Source organism: Odontomachus brunneus, unplaced genomic scaffold (assembly GCF_010583005.1).
Source record: "Odontomachus brunneus isolate Ranch 3 - 2012 unplaced genomic scaffold, Obru_v1 Obru_scaffold_297, whole genome shotgun sequence".
NCBI classification, from domain to species: domain Eukaryota; kingdom Metazoa; phylum Arthropoda; class Insecta; order Hymenoptera; family Formicidae; genus Odontomachus; species Odontomachus brunneus.
Genome location: NW_022639747.1, coordinates 79,101 through 102,028, shown reverse-complemented (window position 1 = coordinate 102,028; position 22,928 = coordinate 79,101). Strand labels below are relative to the sequence as shown.

Genomic DNA, 22,928 nt, shown 5'->3' with positions numbered 1-22,928 from the left:
GCACGTTGTTTCACTTAGAGCAGCATCTCCGTAAACTTTTTGGAGCTCTCGATGCGCTTCAGCCGCCATTTTCTTCGAATGAAATAAGAAAATCAACACTTTCCGCAAATGACGATTATTTGGCACAAAATCAGACATTTTCACACAACCAAAAGTATATGACGCCAAAACAAAATCACTAACGTGTCAAAGCGGTTTGTTTACCATATGTCTAAGCTTGGTTCATGACGTTTTGGATATGTCAAAATCGACCAGCACTTACTGCTGGAGCCATCTATTGACAAACAGCGGGAACTTAGTTGCGCACCTAATAGATTACTTTTGTCCGAATTTGTTTGTGGTTGCCCCTCTTATTCCCATTTAAAAGCATAATACGGGGTAAGGAAATCACTGTTGAATATATCCTTCTCTCTCTTGATCCTCTTTGAACAGTGTCGCCTTTGTCGGAACATAGACAAGGCCACTTCGTTAGTATAAATTCTATGATGGTAGAAGATGGACCATTCACAGCGACGAGTTACAGCACGGCCCAGTAATATAGCGCGCGGATGTCGACGCGTGGCGATTGGAAGACAACGCACCACTGTCTATACAGGGTGTTTCCAAAAAATCATTTAGCATTTATATGGTGGATAGTACACACCATACTGAATAAGAAAACCTTAGTGAACATAGGTCGAAAGCTCAACCGTTTCTGAGATATAAACATTTTTGTATGTTAGCATCATGAATGACTTATTAGCTTTACAGAAAGTGTTCCACACGTTCTCCTTCCATTTCCATATATGCATAGCACCTATTTTTTACAGAGTCGCGAACTCTCTCGAAAATTCCAGGTCTGTCAAATTATTTCACAAGCACGCTGGATTCGGTCACGTGTGCAGCAATCATCGGTTGATGACACCTGATTGATTTTCAGTGAAATCTTCTGTTATGAAATATGTACAAAAATTGAATGAGGACATATAGAACGTGGTTTATAAACATTGAGGTAAATATCGCATACGATACGTATAAACCTATGTCAGAACTCGGAATTAGTTCCCCATTTCGACCGATTCTCAGGAGCTACGCCTTCTATTTTCCCCTTACCGTGAGCGGGCCACGCAAATGACGGTCACGGCCAGTCGCAGCTTCAAGCTTGCAGCCGCGATCGTCACTTGCGTGGCTCGCTTGCGGCAAGGGGAAGATAGAAGGCGTAGCTTACGAGAATCGGCCGAAATAGGGAATTAATTCCGAGTTCTGATTTAGGTTTATACATATCGTATACGATATTTACCTCAATGTTTATATCTCAGAAACGATTGAGCTTTCGACCTATGTTCATTAAGATTTTTTTTACTCAGTATGGTGTGTACTATCTACCATATAAATGCTGAATGATTTTTTGGAAACATCCTGTATTTATACCGCTGCGCTCTTACGTCTTGCCGCACCGTGCCGAGGCGAGATGTAGGAACGCAGTGATCAAAGTATAGGCAGTTGTATGTTGTCTTCCAATCACCACGCGTCGACATCCGTGTGCTATATTAGTGGGCCGTGCTGTCCTGATGAAAATAAAAAGTTTCATAAATCTTTGTTTAACGTTTACGTAAGCGTTTACGGAAGTTTGTTGAGAGTTTAGAACTGTCAGTAGAGAGTTTTTAGAGCGGAAATTGCAACACTACAACGTTTACGGCGTTTTACACCGCGTTTTTTAAACGTTTGAAAAGTCTGAGCAAACTCTCTGCACGAAGATGTATCAGCGTTTATTGAGCGTACTTTGAAAAGCGTTGCTTTAGCATTGCAGAACTTTCACGAAATGTTATATACAGCATAAGTTTTAAGTTCTGAAAGGGTTCAAAATCCAACGACGTTGAGTAAGCGTTCATACAAAGTTTGAAAGCGTATAAACTTTTAAGAACTCTTAAGAAACTCTCATCGAACGGTTTATAAAGCGTTTTATTTTCTCCAGGGTGTTACTCGAGCGGTCCGTTCAGCACACACTTTTTCTTAATCTTTCGTAATTAATTTCTCGGTTATTATTACGAATATCGCAAAATGGTACAGGACTTTTATGTTCTTCTCGGCCCGTTCTCTACGTTCTCACAAGAGCTTTATAAATTGTTCTGGGACACCTTGTATGTAAACCCAAGGAAAATAGAAAAGTCAAAACGATATCAATTTGATATCATATTGACGAAAAGTGACCTAGATTCATGATCAAAAAGTTTTGAAACCATTTTGGGTTTAAAATAAAATTTATAGTGCATAGATTACAAATATGCAAATATCAAAATGATCAGATTTATTCTCCATTGAAATTATATCATCTCAATGAAGGTAAATACTTCAAGGAAAGAAAACAAACATTTTGAAGAATATCTTAATACGTTTGATTTTTTAGGCTTTCGCGGTATCCATGCACATTAGATTTAGTTTCCTGGTTTGACCCGCGTGGATTCATCTTTGTTTGATTCACCCAATCCTTAAAAACCCAAACAACGAACCTTATAAAGAACAGTACTCTCCCAGACAAAACAAAAACTATCCTAACCATCCCAAAAAACGCAACACCAACGCAACACTAACTCCAAAATTGTACGGCCTTCCCAAGATCCACAAAACCTATATACTACTCAGACCTATAGTGAACGCCATAAATTCCCTAACATACAAACTAGCACTCTTTTTAATTAGTAAACTGGAACCTGTCAGCAAAAATATCCCCTACACGGTCAGAAACTCGGCGAATTTTATACAGAAAATAAAAGGGATCCAACTTCAACCAAATGACATCCTGGTAAGTTTCGACATATCATCCTTATTCACGCAGATCCCAATTTCAGACATCATCAAAATAATCAAGACCTCAAAACAAGTTCCTTCCGATCTTATCCCCTTAATCGAACACTGCCTGACCAATACATATTTCAGTTATAATGATTAATTCTATAAACAAATTTCAGGTGCAGCCATGGGATCCCCAGTCTCTCCAGTCATAGCTAATATTTTCATGGCACATTTCGAATCTCAAGTCATCCAAAAGTGCCAGTTGAAACCCCTAATATGGCTTCGATATGTAGATAACACTTTCGTCATCTGGCAACATGGAAAAGAAAAACTCCAGGAATTCCTACATGCGCTCAACACATAACATCCCAACATTACTTTCACAATGGAAGTCGAACAAAACAACAGACTCCCTTTCCTGGATGTCCTAGTCACGAGAAGAATAGATGGCTCCCTAAGTCACCAAGTTTACAGGAAATCTACACACACCAACCGATATCTCCATGCCGAATCACATAATCATCCAGCTCAAAAACAATCGGTCCTCGACTCGCTGATACACAGAGCATTAGCCATCTGCGACAAGAATAGCATCCAAAGTGAACTCAAAGATTTTAGGAACACTCTTCAAAATAATAGCTATACGGCAACACAGATAAACAAAATAATCAGGAAACATCAAATCAGAAGACATCAAAACACACGGAATGAACAACTCCAGGGACAGACAAAAGAACGAAACTCCATCACCATCTTCCTTCCATACATACAGGGAATTACGGACAAAATGGCAGAATCCTGAAAAAACACAATATTAAAACCATCTACAAACCAAACTACTAACAAAAATAGGACAGTATTTGAATAACCCAAAAGACAGAAGATCTCCACTAGATACTCCTGGAGTATATAGTGTCCCCTGCTCCTGTGGCAAAGCCTATATAGGAGAAACCGGGAGGATGGTGAGCACACGTATAAAGGAACATCAAAGCGCAGTCAAACTGAAAAATGTAACGCAGTCAGCACTAGCGGAACACAATCTAGAAAGCGGACACAAAATCTTGTTCAACGAAATAACAATATTGGCCAAAACCAACAATTATTTCCCTAGGAAATACAGGGAATCCTTGGAAATTCAAAAGCACCCCAACAATCTCAGCAGGGATAATGGACAAAAAATCAGTTCAATCTGGCAATCCGTCCTCCTGGCTTCCAAAACATGACAGACAACAAATTTCCCACCACCATCCCTCCTGCTACCCCCTCCTTCCTGTCTCCTCTCCCCTCTCCCTCTATACAAACTACTATATAAGAAAGACCTCTCAGAAGCAACTTGGCATCGGGTCGTTCCTCCCTGATGAAGCGGATTGAAATGTTCGCGAAACGTTAGAATCAAACAAAGATGAATCCACGCGGCTCAAATTCGGAAACAAAATCTAATATCTTAATACATTCACAGGATATCATAAACATGGACAGATTTGAATCGATAGAGCAGTCCATCGTGCAAGATGGACCATTGAAGGACAAGTTCCTCATTTATGGAGAATGTCAACAAAATTCTGTGCGAAGGAAAATTTTACGTTGAATTGAAATTACGTTGAACGGTACGTTGAACGGTACCCTGATCGCATTCAGCCTTCGCGCATCGAACATTTAAAAATCTTTGCGATAAACTTAGACAAACTGGTAGCTTACATATCCGTAAAAGTGAGTGTGAAAAGAAAATAACACATGAAGAAAATGAAATTAATATTCTCGCAATAGTGACACTAAATCCTCAAATTTGTTCACGACAAATTGAAGAAGAATCTAGTGTTAGTCAGAGGAGCGTACTTTGCATGTTACATCATCATAAATTCCGTACCATATTAGTCTTCATCAAGAATTATATGGAATGGATTTTGTGAAGCGAATTACATTTTGTCAATGAGCTCAACATCCAATTTAAAACAATAATTCATTTTTTGATTCTATATTATTTACTAATGAGATAACGTTTACTAATCACGAAAATGTTAACATACATTTTTGGGCAACGGAAAATTCTCATTCGTTGCGGCAAGTCGCATATCAGAGGCAATGTATGGTGCGTAGGATGGTCCTTATTTTTTGACTTTAAAATTTTTTCAACGGCACCCTCCAAAAAATTTCCATTTGACAAAAAAAATCCCTGCCAAACTTTTGCTCGATCGGATAACGAGAACTCGTGTCCCCCGGTCGTTAACCTTCTGAGGACCGGCTATTTTTTTATCAACTTTTATATTTTAAGAACTAGAACTTTTTTGTCAATATCATTGGATTAAATGGGGAAAAAGCTGACATCGCCGTCGCGCGGATATATCGGTTTCCGGTCCTCCAAAGGTTAAACATTGAAATACCCTTGTATTAAGTTGTCTACGTTATCAATATGGTTTTTAAAGCGTTTTCTACAAAAATTACCCTAAAGGACTTTTCTTTTTTTTCTACATCGCTTGAGATCTTATAGTCTCATTTAAACAATTAAATAAATTGTTGATGAGTAAAAAATAAATAGTTATTGTATTTATTGCTTGAGCTACAACAAATCATATATGGACTATAAAAGTTGTAATATTATGTTTGGAGTACAATATAAGTGTAAAACATGATATCTTTCATGTTTTTATTAATAAAGAAATTTTTTAAATTAAATATTATATAATAATTAATAATTTCGTGACTCCTAATCTTATGCTGGAAGATGACCATAGATGTATAATATCTAAATCGCGGGTTCGCAACGTTTCCCATTGTCTGTACGCGTCAAACAATATAAAGAAATAACATTCTTTCGATAAAAAGTCTGTCTCTTTTTAACGAAGACTGTTTTATTTCCACTACTTATCGTGGTCTTGTGGCGGAAATAAAGCAACTTTCGTTAGAAAGAGACAGACTTTTTATCGAAAGAATGCTATTTCTTTATATTATTTGACGCGTTCAGACAATGGGAAACATTGCGAATCCGAGACCTAGGTATTATATAGTCTGTTTGATAAGAGCGTGTCTGGCAAAACTTTTACATATAAACGGGTTGACAGAAAATCAAATCGGTAGAGGCACCTTTCGCCTAAGATGCTTTGTTGATAAAGCTTTAGTTGTCATTCGATCTTTGTGATAAAAATATATATTTCGCCATGAGTGCCAAAAACACATCACGTTTCGAAGTCGAAAGGACCAAAAATGTCACGCCAAGCGGCTGCTAAGTACATGAGAAAGTCAAAAGCATTTGTAAATAAGTGGGTGAATCGCTACTTAGAGATAAAAAATGTCGATAACTTATCGAAACGTGGGTCTACACAAGGATTTGGCAGTTTGGATATCTTCACAAACAATTTAAACTCTAGCAAAATGGTCAAAATTTATGAAAAAGCTTTATTACTATCCGCTCAAACATGGTTTATAAGGAAAAACGAAAAATGGACAAGAGGACAATGATCCTAAATCGAAATCGCCATTGTACAGCGTGGAAATAAGAAAATAATGTTGAATTACTGGATTGGCCGTCACAGTCACTGGATGCAAATCCTATCGAAAATGTTTGGTCCTTGATGAAGTTTAAACTTCGTGGAAAAAAAATTTGGTCGGTCAAAGAGTTAGTTCGACAAATTCGATTGCTATGGAGATTTTTACCTCAAGAATATGCCATAAAATTAGTTGAAAGTATGCCTCGGAGATGCTAAGGAATTATTGATAATGAAAGCGACTGGACAAGTTATTAATAATAAAACATCACAGTTCTAATCAAATAGTATGTGTGTATTTTATTCCAAATCATTTGAATAAATTATTTATCAAATTTTGCCGTGCACGCTCTTATTAAACTCTACATGTATGGTCCCTTCCTAGCATAAGATTAGGAACCACGAGATTATTAATTGTTATGTAATATTTAATTAAAAAAGTTTTTTAATAAAAACATGAAAAGTATCATGTTTTACACTTATATTGTCTTCCAAACATACTATTGTAACTTTTATAATCCATACATGATTTGTTGTAGCTCAAACAATAAATGCAATAACTATTTATTTTTATTTTTTGTTGTTAACAATTTATCTAATTGTTTAAATGAGACTATAACATCTCAAGCGATATAGAAAGAAAAAAGAAACGTCCTGTAGGGCGATTTTTGTGAAAAACATGCTTTAAAAACCATATTAATAACGTAGACAGCTTAATACAAGGATACTCCAATGTTTAACGATCCGGGGACACGGGTTCTCGTTATCCGATCAAGCAAAAGTTTGGCAGGGATTTTTTTTTTTGTCAAATGGAAACTTTTTGGAGGGGGCCGCGGAAAAAATTCGAAAAAAAAATTTTGACCAAGAGTCAATAAGAACCATCCTAATGGTGTGGTATAATACATAACAAAATTATTGGTCCTTATTTCATTAACGGATATTTAAATGGCAATAACTACGCTAATTTTCTTGAGCATTTATTGAGTCTTTTGTTAAAAAACTTGTTTTTAATCACGCGATAAACAATGTGATACCAGCACGATGGATGTATGGCTCACTTTTTATTGTTTGCGAGAAATAAAATAAAATATTTGCAAATCGCTGGATTGGATGTGGGCATTCTATATTATGGCCACCTCGTTCACCAGACTTGACACCACTGGATTTCTTTTTATTGGGAACTCTAAAGAACATGTTCTACAAAACCGGACCAACTACATCCTAAGACATGCAAGATTGGATTATTGCAGCTTATGCATCAATAACTCCTGACGTTATTAGAAGAACAAGTCAATCAATGATCAGAAGAATCTAAAGTTGCATTAATGATGATGGTTATCAATTCGAATATCTTCTATAAACTTAAGATTCACTAAATATGAAAAACGTATTTTTTATCGCTTTTTTATTTTTAATTATGTTCTTGTGTTATACGTCTTGAACTTGTATTAAGCCCTTATATCATATGATGGAAACAAAACATAACGATTCTATTTAAAAAAATGAAGATGACTTTGATATCTCTGAAGTGCCTCCACTTAGACAAATTATTATCGCCATATTATAGCCCTCTTTGTACTATACTATTTGGGTACAGAAATTTTCCTTTTGACTACATTGATTATAAAATAGTAATAAATTAAGATAGTAATAGTTATTGCCTCATCCTGTATACAGGGTGTCCAAGACCACCATGATTACAATTTGTGATAACGTAGAACGAATTGAGGTGAGCAAGAAAGTTCTGTGCCGTTTTGCGATATTCGCAATAGTTTTTCGAGAGATTAATTATTTTGTCTAAGCTATGAGCGCACGGGAAGTAGCAGCCGAAAGAAAAATGTCTTCAGCCGGCGCGAGACCATGATACTCGCTAATCGTGACTCGGTGCGACCCTCTGCCCATAGCTACGAGACACAGTGAAACTTGATACATTAACATATATGCATGACATATCCATGTACTGAATTGATGCCGAATCTAAAGTGTGTTGCCGCTTTGCTATTTCACCTCTATATACACGTATGCAGCCGAAACGACGACACGCTTCGATTCTGCGTCGATTCGGCACACAGATATGCCATATATATGTATTATTGTATCAAGTCTCGCTCTGTCTCATAGTTATGGACGGAGGGACGCAGCGAGCCGCGATTCGCGAGTGTCATAGTCGCGCGCTGGCCGAAAACATTTTTCTTTCGTCTGCCGCTTCCCGTGCCCTCATTATCTTAGACAAAGTAATCAATTTCTAGAAAACTATTGTGAATATCGCAAAATGGCAGGACTTTTTTGCTCACCTGAATCCGTTCTACGTTCTCGCAAAGTGTGATCATGGAAATATCTGCGTAATATTTTTTATATATTACATTTTTTCTTAGACATACTCAGGATAATATCGATATTCCATTTAATTGTTGAATATTATAGATATATTCAAGAAATAACATTTGTTTTTTTTCCTAAAATAATTTAAATATTTTAATAACGAGAAAGAATCAGCATTGAATTTCTTACGATTAGTATACATTGTTTTATATCTTGTATTTTTTAAATAGATTTATTATTTTCTTTAACTATTTTAATGTTTGGTTAAAAATCCAAAGGGCATCATAACGTCACTATTTTGCTAAAATACATTAGAGGAAAATAGCCAAAAGCGACATAGGCCTCTTAAAGCAACATACCTTTATATCTCATATATTAAATGTTGTATTTTATCGAAACTAATATAAATGTAATTCGTTTTATTACTTAAGTCATAAAAAATTCATACTTAGTATATTTCTTGTTCTTTTATATGCTAAATTAGCAAATATCGAGTTTTAAAAATTCGCAAGTATTATTTCTATGATTTTCATTGACGAATTACGTAGGCCACGGCTCGGAACAGTTTGCTAATTTCGACCGATTCTCGAGAGCTACGCTTTCTATCTCCCCCTTGCCGCGCGGCGGGTCGCGAAAGTGACGGTCGCGACCAGTCGCGGCTCCAAGCTTACAAGGAGAGGACCAGGTAGTACACTCATAGATTTCGCTCAACTTCAGATATGTTTTAGTACTAACCTTCCATTAATTCGTGGACAAGTGGTACGATGCAATACTCAAGCATTTGCGAGAAATTTGCATCGGAAATTTCTCATGTGACTTCTATATCAAATTAGTGAAAGGGTTTAGCGGCGTAGCGTAGCCTATAAGGCGTAGAACTAGAACACTGCGCGTTGCATGTTCGAGTCCTAACTTTTCTAATTTTTTTTCTTTTTTTATATAAATGTTGCAATATATGAACACTTGTAGAGTAAACAAATTATTATTTAATAATTATTAAATTTAATATTAAACTTTTAATATTTAACTTTAAATGTAGTATTTTATATTCGCATACTTTAACACCTGTAACCATACGAATAGTATCGATTTACAATACAACTAAAGACTCCAAAATCATTTTTAAATCTGCTTTATTTTTTTATATCGGAATTCTCTTCCGAATCCTATTTGGAAGATATACAAATTTTTGGATGATAATCATTAAAAAACATTTGAAACACAATGTTGCTTTACACCAAGCACATTGAATAAAGCTTACAAATACATGGTTTTTTCAAATTTGTTAAAAAAAAGCACATCATTTACATTAAAAAAAAATATTCCTTTTGGTAATTAATTTGAACTATACGACACATTATAAACGGCTGTTCGACTGACAATGGAGTGAACCAAAGAGCCAAATTTAAAGCAAAGGCTACCCGTGTCTCTACTTTCCTCTACCAGATAGAAAATAATGGTTTTCGCAGGTAGCAGATATAGCTGCTTCATAATCGATTTTTCGGCAACATAAAAACTTGCACAGCAGTAGAAAAGCCTTGATTAGTCATATAATATATTGTAAAAATAAAATTTCTTGCAGAATTTTTAAATTTAAAAATGATTTTGGAATCTTTAATTGTATCATGAATCGATACTATTTGTTTGGTTGCAGGCGTTAAAATATACGAATATAAAATACTACATTTAAAATTTTAATATTAAATTTAATAATTATTAAATAATAATTTGTTTATTCCATATGTGCTCGCTAATTCGGTATAAAAGATACATTAGAAGACACATAGCAGAAATTTTCGATGCAAATTTCTCGTGAATGCTTGAGTATTGCATCGTGCCACTTGTCCACGAATTAGTGAGAGGCTAGTACTAAAACATATCTGAAGTTAAGCGAAATCCATGAGTGCACTATCTGGCCCTCCCCTTATTAGAGGCACAACTGTCACTTTCTTGGTCCGCCGCGCAGCAAAGAGGAAATAGAAGACGTAACTCCCGAGAATCGGTTGAAATTGGCAAACTGTTCCGAGTCCTAACGTAGACTAAACAGCGATAATTATCTTTTTCTTCAATATTAAGTTCTTCTACATACATTTGGCTTTCGTAAAAATATTTTTTGGATATTTTTATCTTAATCACTTTTTTACTGTATAACTTGGAAAATTTTATGAAAATGTGTCTTAAAATGACATACCTACAGTATGCAATAGGTGCGATATTCTGTGATTAACCTGATTCTAACCTCTCATTGTGATGTAACGTTTATTTATTTTAAAGTTTAACTTTGTTTAGTTTAAGAATATAAAATATGTAAAATATGTGAGAAATGAAAAAGATGGAAGTACCAAAGATAAATTTTTATGTCGCTTTTGGTGTTTCTACTCTATATTAATATTCGTCACGTCGACGAATTAACTATTGTTACGTTATTCCAATATTTTATAATAACTATGTTTACAATGTTTTTTAAACAATATTAGAATATATTATAAATATATAATAAATAAATTATAAATAAATGATAAATAAATATATAATTTACCAAAGTATTGTCAGAGCTCATTGGTATTATCAGTATCTGTTTGATCATTAGAATAAAGTATCCAACAACACGAGTTGTTGGATACTATCTAACAAGGAAAGAACCCATTTCATTGATTTTGAATTCAGATTAGTTCTAGAGAGTCTAAATAATACAATTTTACCCTCTATATTTGTTTTAAAAATGATAACATGTGCAGGATTTTATTTGCGTTAGTTGTGTTATTCCAACATTTGCCAGAAAATATATCATTATAATATTTTTGTGATATAAGAATGATATAAGAATATGTTGTTAACAAAATCTATAAAGTTATTATCGGAGTTCATTAGCATCATCAATTTCTCTTTGATCATCTAAATTAAATAAAAAAGAACACGGTCAGAGTAAAGTTGAGTAACCACTTTAAAATTTAAATAGAGAAACAGTATGAAGCAAAATGATGCAGTGATCCAAGAAATACCAGATATTTTATTAAAACAAAACGATTAACTATTAGTTTGTTTAGGTTACACTGTAATATGTAAATTTATTAATTTTTCTATAGGAAACGTTAGCACGTATTGAGGAAGTGGAATGTTTAAAAACTTAAATACAGTGTTTACTTGCAACGTTATGATCATATGTAATTTCAACATTACCGCAATCTCAAAATTAGTGTCAATATTTGTTCGTAAAAATGGTCTATACAGCATTAGAAATGAAATATTTAAAAATATTATAAAACATTACATATTAAAACAATATTATTATGACATTATCCCATAGAAATGTCCGTGGAATCGAGGTGGAAATAACGTGGAATCGACTTCTTTACGTGGATTCCATGGGGTATTCATGTTATAATAATATTGTTGTAATGTTTTCTTGCTTACTGGGTCTATACTTATACAGACTTTGATTTTGTAAAAGTTATCATTCTGAATAATATTTCGGGAAAAAAATGTAATGTATAATTATATAAAAATATATATGATTATATATAATTATATATAAATTTTGCCCATACATATATAATTTTACATATGATTATATCTACCTAGATAGAAAAATATGTTTATTCTGAGCTCATGTTGTACTCATATATCTTCAAAATATGAGGACAAGAATACACACCGATAAGGGCTCATATATAGCTCATATAGTTCATGTCATGATGTCACAAAAATATCTCATTTAATAAAAATAATCAACATTATGTCAAGAACCTTCAACATAATTTGTACATCATTTGTGTGCATTTCGTATTCAGGTCATAAAATCACGTAATGATCTTTAAAAAAGTATTAAATTGAAATCATAGTATGAAGTCACATTATGATTATTACGCATTTCTATCTGGGTAATTATATAGTGTGTCCTAGACTCTCCTCCGTAATTTTTGTGAAAACGTATAAGGGAACGTAACGTTGAGATGAACATAAAGACTCCATACCGTTTTGCGATATTCGCAGTAATAATCAAGAAATTAATTATAAAAAATGAAGGAAAGGCGCGTCTTGAATGATAGAGAAAACAGCGTTCGAGCCGTAGCGACCCAGTACTATAGTGCGCAGATGCACTATGGAAGAACAACACGCCGCGCACCAGCATTTTTATGTTCACCTTATTCGTTCTATTCTCACAAAAATTGCACACGAATCTGAGACACCCTATGTATGTCCATATATAAAATAAATATTGTTGAATAAAAAAGGAAAAATATATTCTGATTCAATTAAACGTCGATATCATATATTGGGAGTACAAATTAGTTCAGTCCGTTTTTTTGTGGTCAAAAATGCATTTATTTAAGAACAAAATGAATGAACAGATTAATCAAAGTATTGTCCATCACTGGCTATCACTTTTTCCCACCTCTCAGGCAATTTTCGAATTCCATCTCGAAAAAATATCTCGTCTTTTGAGGCGATCCAAGTTAGGAGCCAATTTTCGATTTCTGCGAAAGAAGTAAACCGGTGACCTGCCAAATCGTGCTGCATCCGTCGGAACAACCAGTAATCAGAAGGAGCAATGTCCGGCGAATACGGCGGGTGCGGTAAAATATCCTTGAGCGTTTTCAAATAATTTTTTACGACTTTTGCGACATGAGGCCGAGCGTTATCATGCAGAAGAATAACTTTGTCATGTTTTTGCTCGTATTCCTGCCGTGTTTCTCGTAATGCACGGCTCAAACGAATCAATTGTTGCGTAACTCCCAATGATTCTGCAAGCTCCTCTTGCGTTTGACTCGGATCTTCATCGAGTAATGCCTCCAATTCTTTGTCTTCGAATTTTTTTGGCTGTCCAGAGCGAAGCTTGTCTTCAACGCTGAAATCACCATTCTTGAAACGTCGAAACCATTCCCTACATGATTTATCAGTTGGAGCATTGTCACCATAAACTTCTACAAGCATTCGATGCGCTTCAGTTGCACTTTTCTTCCAATTAAAGCAGAAAACTAAAACCTCCCGCAAATGCTGCTTAGTTAACACAAAATTTGACATATTCAACACAGTAAAAAACAAGGGTTTTGTATGAAACTCAAAGCGATATAAACTGAATATTATTGACAGATGTCTAACCTCTCTGAAACCACCGGAATCAGCTGTCACTATGAAACATTCATAACAGCCAGAGCTATCTTTTGAAAACGGACCGAACTAATTTGTACTCCCAATACTATCATAAACATAAGCATTTACTTTAATTGTATTTTTACCATACCGTTCTTTTTAATATGGATATAATATAATTATATGTGATCATATATAGCCATATATGGGAAAATATTAGGGATATGCCGGATACTGAATTTACCGGATACCGGATATCCGATAATTACGTGATACCGGATATTCGGTACTAATTTCTAAAGAAATTTCTATATTAACATTTACATAAGTAATATATTATATAACGTTTGCCTATATTTGCCATATAATTTAAGGGGCACTAGAACGGTTTTATTTTCCGAGAATTGAGTGAAATTCGAATGACGATTGTCGACAAACAAACGTACATAATTTGTTTTTTTTTTAGTTTTTATACATACTTTTAGGAATACAATAAGCGGTAGAAGTTCAAAAAATATTAATAATTGAGTGAGATATTAAAAAAACGTTAAATTAAAAAAACGTTTTTGCGGTATTGCCACGATTCCGGGGAAACAAGTTGGAATTTTTTAATACGCCAAACGTCATTTTGTAGATGAGATTTTTTTCTATAGATTGAACCGAAATGGAATTAAAAATCTAGAAAATTAGAGAAATAACGGAAAAAAACCAAAAATATCTAAAAATCCAAGTTATTTATTATTAAAAAATTAATTTTCAGGCAAACTTCAATCTATGCAATACGTCTTTATCTTTAATTTAAAAAAAAAAGATTAAGTCGATATTTTTAGCCGTCCTTGAGTAATCGCGGTAAAACGAGCGGAAAATACCATTTTGAAAAATAAACAACCAACTATTTCTACTACCGACCGACTGACTGTTCTCGTTTCCTTTGTTGTTACTCTTATATTTGTTAGTAGTGACCTCCACACGCCTATAGACTTTGTTTTCAATATTATTATTTTTAAGTTTTAGAAACGTTATTACTGTTTATCAGTTTGTTTTAAATAAACAATATCTATATTTCTATATGATCACACGCGCTCCGCCGGGCACGCGCCGCCTCACATTTTTCTTGAACTAAATTTTGCGAATATCGAGGTTCTTTTTGCGTCAAAATGTTCTAAATTGTACTAAATGATTATATAAAAATCTAAAAATCGCTTTTTTGAAGATTTCAAACTGTTCTAGTTCCCTTAATACATACTTGGTCATTAAAATCGATCATAAGATGTTTTTGCAGAATATCTACACCACATAGTTTACAACGAGATTGTTTCAATTGTACACAGACTCAAGGAACATTCGCGAAGTGTATGTTTCCGATTTCGATAAAACTTAACATATTTATAGAATGACCAAAAATAAGAGATCCATATTTTTTTATCGGCAATGGCTCAGGTTTATGGGGTGAAACCCTCAAAGTTTCATGCTCTTTTTGCTATCTCTGTAACTATTGGAGATTGAAAAAAAACTTGTTAACCATTTTATTTTTTATGAAAAACCGCAAACTTTTGTCTAAAAAGTTTTTTCCTATTTCCAATAGTTACAGAGATAGTAAAAAGAGCATGAAACTTTGAGAGGTAGTTTCACTCCTTAAACCTGCGCCATTGCCGATAAAAAAAATATGGATCTCTTATTTTTGGTCACTCTATAAATATGCAAAGTTTCATCGAAATCGGAGATACACACTTCGCGAATGTTCCTTGTCAGTTGCAAACTACCAACCGGTGCTCTGCTTTATCTACTTTAGTAATTACTAAATCCAATTAGATCTAACAAATCATTACACTCTGCGTCCAATCGGGCTGTGTGCAACTGGGCCTCAGTCCTTACAACAGAGTTTTTGTTTCTTTTCTTATGGCTTTTGCAGACCAGCACGATGTGCGACGCAACATGTGATATGTAACGAGCAATATTCAATTAGAGCACTGAATTAGAGTATTCCGATAAAACTGTACGCTCATTGGATATCGCGCGTCGCATATCGTGTATTGTGATGGTCTGAGAGAGTGCATTACTCTGGCAGCACTGCTCAGCTTTGTTGAAAATAAATCTTCAGAAAGATTGTATATTACAGAGTTGACTTAATAAAAGATAATTAGTTTGTTCTTAGAGAACTTCCCGGGAAAAAAAATTCAGATAAAAGTCAGATATGAATTTTGTCAAGAACTGATCAGATATAATCAGATATAATTCAGATATGATTCAGATCTGATTATATTTGATCAGATCTGGACAAAATCCATATCTGGCTTTTATTTAAACTTTTTTCCCTGGGTTTGAACTTCGAATCCTGCATTAATGACACAAACTTTCAAATTTATACTAACAAATTAATATCCGGTTATCCGGCCGGATACTAATGAAATCGGGCTATCCGGCCGGATTGTAAAAAGATGGTCGGATACCTGATAGTTGCCGGATATCCGGCATATCCCTAGAAAATATGAACTTTTTTCCCGGAGTTAAAAATATTATAATCGTTCTTCATTGTTCTTTTTAAAGTTCTAAAGACTTTATTCGACATATTTTTAAGAACTAAATTCTCCGAACAAAAATCGGTGAATTATACTTAAAATGAATTACTTTGTCTACAATTATGTAAGAAGTTAAATAAGAGAATATTTCGCCTGTGTAAAATTATAATTTACTTTTGTGTAGTACTACAATACGGATTTGTCACAATTTTTGTTGCTGCATTTCCTTTGGCGCCATTTTTCGCTCTATTGAATAACGTTTTTGAGATGAGACTGGATGCGAAAAAATTGCTAACCATGTATAGAAGACCAGTTGGACAACGAGTCCGAGATATAGGTATTTGGTATCGCATTTTGGATTCCATTTCTAAATTATCCATCATTACTAACGTAAGTATACTTTTTATTTACATTTATGTGTCACACATGCACACGTACATTTATTGATTATATTAGGTGGTAAACTTAGTTCCTGCGATTTTTTTGTTTAAAAAACTCATTTATTTCGACATCAAAAGCAAAAAATACATTAATCGAAGTATTTTCCCTCGCTAGCTATACATTTTTCCCATCTTTCGGGCAACGCGTAGATTCCACGACGATAGAACGATTTTGATGCAATCCATTCGTCGATCCATTTTCGCACATCCTCGTAATTTCTGAAGTGTGTATCCACCAATCCGTGCTGCATCGACCGGAACAAGTAATAGTCCGAAGGAGCTAAGTCTGGTGAATACGCTGGGTGCGGGAGAACTTCCCACTCGAGCTGCATCAGTGTTTCTTTGACGGCTTTGGCAACGTGTGGTCGAGCGTTGTCGTGCAAAAGCATGACTTTACGTCGATTGCTGGCTACTGCTGGCCTTTTTTCCAACAATGCTTCATTCAGACGGTTTAATTGTGATTGATATCGATCCCCCGTGATACTTTCGTTCGGTCTGAGTAGCTCATAATAAACGACGCCGTGCATATCCCACCAAATGCAAAGCATTGCTTTGTGGCCATGAATATTTCTCTTTGGTGTGGATGTCGATGGTTGGCCAGGGTCTACCCATGATTTTCTTCGTTTAGGATTATCGAAGTATATCCATTTTTCATCGCCAGTCACTATGCGCCACAAAAAACTCTTCTTTTTCTGCCTGGCGAGCAGAGAAATAGAGATGTTTAAGCGATTCGCAATGGCATTTGCGGTTAATTCGTGTGGTACCCATTTTCCCTCCTTTTGAATTTTTCCCATTGCATGTAGACGTTTGGAAACAGCCATCGGAGTAACATTTAATGCTGCAGACAATTCTTGGAGCGTTTGAATAGAGTTTTCGTCCAATAATACCTGTAAATCGGTGTCTTCAAACTTTTTCGGTTGGCCTGAGCGTTCTTTATCATTGACATCAAAATCACCACTCTTAAATCGCTGAAACCATACTTGGCATGTTCTTTCCGATGGAGCATAATTGCCATAAGCTTCGAAAAGCAATTTATGAGCTGCAGCTGCAGTTTTTTTTAAGTCAAAGTAATGAAGCAGCACATGTCGAAAAAACAACTTATCACGTTCCATATTTAATCAAAAGAAAAAATAGCACTGCTCGCTTAAATGAATTTCTTCGCACTGAATTTTATTGACAAATGTCTAACCTCTAAAATGCAGCCAGTTTCAGATGTCACAATAAATTACACCTACAACTAACGTCATCTAACTGTGAGCCGCAGGAACCAAGTTTACCACCTAATATTTCAACACCCCCTAATATTTTCAGTAAGAATGCATTTTGGAAAAATGTCCAATAGCAAAGTTGTACGGTTTCAAGCGGTGATGCTAGTAGGCTACGGCGGAATACTGCCCGAAAGTGATCGCGAGAAGCTGCTCAAATGCGTGATGTCCGAAGGCGTTAGCGGAAATCTGCCCGAAAGCGTTGGCGGGGCCGATCTTTATTCTCTCACTCTCGCAGGCACCAATGTACGAGCTCTTGAGCAAACAATACGGATCACTGATTTTAATTTTTGATGCAGTGCTGTCTTCTTCTTAGCGAGCAGCAGTCACCTCGTGGACGAAAACAAACAACCCCAAAAATTTAAAATTTAAAAAAGTACTTAATGAAAAAATGTTTTATTCTAGCGTTTTGGAAAACTCTCGAGATAAGCTATAAGAATATGCAATAAAATGTAGAGGGTTCCATTTAAAAGAATAAGGTTGACCTTGAAATGACCTTGAAGGACATGGTCAAGGTCATCATCTTACTCCCCGCTTGAAACCATACAACTTTGCTATTGGACATTTTCTCCAAAATGCATTCTAACTGAAGATATTTAGGGGGTCCGATACTTTTTGATGACCCTGTACACACACACACACACACACACACACACACACAGGGTGTCTCATTTTAAATTACGCACCTGAATATCTCGTCAGGGGAGCCATCAATCTGAAAATAACCCTTACAAAAGTTGTTGGGTTCGGAGGGGGACATCGGATGGTGATTTTCAATTTCACTTTGTCCTTGAGCTTCAAAGTCATTTGAAAGTTAAATCGAATTTTTAAATAGCAACCTCTATTTTTTACCCCGGATTCGGAAAGAGCGCAAAATTTTACGTTTAGATGAATACTTGAGGCTCTTCTTTGGAATGACCTTCAGAGGTTATTTCAAGGACAAAATATTTGAAATTACGCACCTGAATACATATTTTGTCGGGGAGCCATTAATCCAAATAACCCTTACAAAAGTTGTTGGGTTCGGAGGGTGACATCGTATGGTGACTTTCAATTTCACCTTGACTTTGACCTTTAACGTCATTTAAAGGTTAAATAAAATTTTTCAAATAGAAACTTTAAAGTTATGTTAAGAGTCGAAATGACCTTTAAAGATTATTTCAAGGTCGAACTGCTTACAAGTCTAGCATGACCTGAAAACTAAAATTGATCGTGGTTTGTTTTTTAAGATATTTGAATTAGTAGTCATTCATATAAAATAAAATTGTTCGCACCAGAGCGTTCAGTCATCGACATAATACATACATCGATGTCCAGGGCCCACGTTGATTGTGTTTCAACGAAGATTTGAATTTACATAAACGTTTAAATTTTGTAAAAATGGGTTCATCATTGTGAGTTTGATACACATGTTCTCATATCTTGAATTTTTTTCCTAAACGTTATTAACACAAAAAAATTAATGTAATTGTGCCGGAGCCTGTTCTCGTTACAAAACTGTAGTTCTTTTTGCTGTACAGTTGAATTAAAATTGTTTTCTTTGTCGATGTTTGGTACTATTAGCGTATATTTCCTGATAAATTGTTGTAATGGGATACATATCTCAAATTGTGAAACTTGATAATAATGGTGGAATATTTGAAAATTTAATAAGGTAAACCCTAATAATAATAATGATTTTTGCCTTAATCGGCTGGTTTCTCTATGGTCTTGCCTTAATTGGCCGGATAATGAATCTTGCCATCATTGGTCGGATTCGTCACGGTCTTGTCTTCATCGGCTCAACCAAAATAGGGCCTTAAAATCCATCCTGCTACGTTCTCGCCACGAGCCCTGGACATCGATGTATATATTATGTCCTTGACTGAACGCAGGCTCTGGTGTGAACAATTTTATTTTATACGAATGACTACTAATTCAAATATCTTAAAAAACAAACCACGATCAATTTTGGTTTTCAGGTCATGCTAGACTTGTAAGCGGTTCGATTTTGAAATGATCTTTAAAGGTCATTTTGACTCTTAACATAACTTTAAAGTTTTTATTTAAAAAATTTGATTTGACCTTCAAATGACCTTGAAGGTCAAGGTCAAGGTGAAATTGAAAGTCACCATCCAATGTCCTGTTCCGAACCCAACAACTTTTGTAAGGGTTATTTGGATTGGTGACTCCCCGACAAGATATGTATTCAGGTGCGTAATTTCAAATATTTTGTTCTTAAAATAACCTCTGAAGGTCATTCCAAAGAAGAGCCTCAAGTACCCATCTAAACGTAAAATTTTGCGCTCTTTCCGAATCCGGGATCAAAAATAGGGGTTTCTATTTAAAAATTCGATTTGACCTTCAAATGACCTTGAAGGTCAAGGTCAAGGTGAAATTGAAAATCACCATCCGATGTCCCCCTCCGAACCCAACAACTTCTGTAATGGTTATTTTCGGATTGGTGGCTCCCCTGACGAGATACTCAGGTGCGTAATTTAAAATAGGACACTCTGTATATATCAGGACGTTGAATAAGTTCTCGCTGTTTTCCAACAGATGGCATTACCAGAACTGCGTACGTAGTTTAAGTAACGCATCTATAAGGAAGTACTATAAGCAAGCTTGAAATTCAGTGTATGTCATTTCGCCGAAGTGTAAACAACTTTTTTTCATAGTGTTAAACATGTCGAGATTCGTGCCAAAAAAAGAGTATTTGCGGGGAATTTTACTGCACTACTTTATTCAAAAAAAAATCTGCAGCACACAGAATTCTTGTTGAGACTTATGGCGACCATGCTTTGTCGGAAACAACATGCAGAGATTGGTTTAGACGCTTCAAAAATAATGATTTTGATGTTGAAGATAAAGAACGCTCTGGCGCACCGAAAAAGTTTGAAGACGAAGAATTGGAGGCATTACTTCATGAAAACTCATGTCAAACGATAGCTGAACTTGCAGAATCATTAGGAGTTGATCACACAATAGTTTCGATACGTTTGAAAGTATTAGGAATGATTCAAAGGCAAGGACATTGAGTGCCGTACGAGTTGAAGCCGAGAGACGTCGAACGGCGTCTTTTTACGTGTGAACAGCTGCTTCGACGGCAGAAAAGGAAAGGTTTTCTGCATCGTATTATGACGCGATGAAAATTGGATACACTACGATAACCCTAAGCGTAGAAGATTGTGGGGTAAGCCCGGCCATACATCAACATCGTTGGCAAAGTCGAATATCCATGGTTCGTAGTTTCTGCTCTGCATTTGATGGGATCAGCTGGGTGTAATTTATTATGAGCTGCTCAAATCGAACGAAACCATCACGGGAGATCGCTATTGACTACAATTGATGCGTTTAAGCCGAGCATTGAAGGAAAAAATGGCCGCTATACGAGCAGAGACACGACAAAATGATTTTGCAACATGACAACACTTGTTGCACAACCGATGAAAACCTACTTGGAAACGCTTAAATAAAAAGTCTTAACCATAGAAGGAAGAGGGCATACTAGGTGGCGGCGGGACGCCGTGCGTTTGAGATCTGCGTATCTTTTTCGTTCCAGAAAGAGAAAAATATCGAGAGCGCGGTCCTGCTAGGCCGGGACTCGAACCCGGGTCTTTTGCTTGCCGGGCGACTGCTCTAAACCACTGAGCTACCTGACGCTTCACGCTCACGACACTCTCCTCTTCCTAGATAACGCTCAGAGATGCCGTTCGGAAGCGACATCTCTGTACCCCACCCGCCGTATTCACCAGACATTGCCCCTTCCGATTATCACTTGTTCCGATCGATCGCACATGGCTGAGCAACATCTCTATTCTTATGGAGATGCCAAAAAATGAGTCGACTCTTGGGTAGCCTCAAAAGACGTGTCGTTTTTCCGACGTGGAATTCAAATGCTGCCAGAAAGATGAGAAAAAGTAGTGGCTAACGATGGACAATACTTTCAGTGACATGTTTTTTACGACTTTTTTAAAATAAAGCATTAATTTTCATAAAAAATCAGCGAGATCTTATTCAAGATCCTAATATATATATATATATATATATATATATATATATATATATATATTGCGACGCCTTTTCGCGAGACTCACTGGCGAGCGACGGCACATAGTCGCTTGTCCGTCGCGTCGGCAAATTGCCGTCGGCTTCGGTTCACGTCACAACGCGAAACGATAAGTTGAGCGCCAGGTGCGGAAAAGGTCTCACCACCTCGATAACCGCGAAACGTAAGAATCGACACAAGATTCGCGTGCCCCGGGAACCGTCGGGACCGGTAGCTCTCCGTAATTTAAGTCGGAGACGGGATGAATTCAGGAATGACACAAATGACTCCAAGCGTGATCTATAATAGTGAATTTATTGACGGGACTCTCGCACGTCCCGGTAACAATCACAAGCAGTTTCACAAATGAAAGCGCGAGACGCGACACGGTAATTTGATCGCGACAATTAAAACCCGAGGACGATCTCCTCGGGTAAGCCTTCTGACGCGCGGCCGCTCCGCGAACAGGACAACGGTATACGAACGTACGATAACAATACGAACAATACGTTCAGAAAATGCAGTATGGAAACTCTGAAAAATCTAAAAAAATATAAGTTTTACAAAAAAATGTTTCAAATAAAAGATGTAGGATTTAAAAATGTCTATTCAATAGTCTTATCAGTTTGACCCTGGCTGGTGTCGTTAAGGTGAAGTCAAAGTCACCTTAAATTTTTTAAATGGCACACCCTATGTTTTAATGCATATTCTTATAGTCCTTCTCAATACCTTTTCAAAGCACTACAATTTTATTCATTTTGGGTCAGTCGTTTCAAAGTTATTGAGTATTTTACAGTAGGAAGTAATATACACCCGAAGACAAGGTCGAAATATGATCCAGCCAACTAAGGCAAGATCGGAGAATGATCCAGTCAACTAAGGCAAGATCGGAGGATGATCCAGCCAACTAAGGCAAGATCGGAAGATAATCCAGCCAACTAAGGCAAGATCGGAGGATGATCCAGCCAACTAAAACAAGATCGGAGGATGATCCAGCCAACTAAGGCAAC

The 22,928-nt window shown here is 35.9% G+C and overlaps 1 protein-coding gene across 2 annotated transcripts in view; it reads left to right on the top strand.

Annotated features, from left to right (window-relative positions):
* The window catches only part of LOC116853261 (anoctamin-1), a 160,758-nt gene that overhangs the window by 84,486 nt on the left and 53,344 nt on the right, over positions 1-22,928 (top strand). For both annotated transcript variants that reach the window (XM_032834243.1, XM_032834242.1), the window contains one exon: positions 16,371-16,576. In XM_032834243.1, the coding sequence (XP_032690134.1) occupies positions 16,371-16,576 (206 nt within the window). The remainder of the gene's footprint in view (positions 1-16,370; positions 16,577-22,928) is intronic.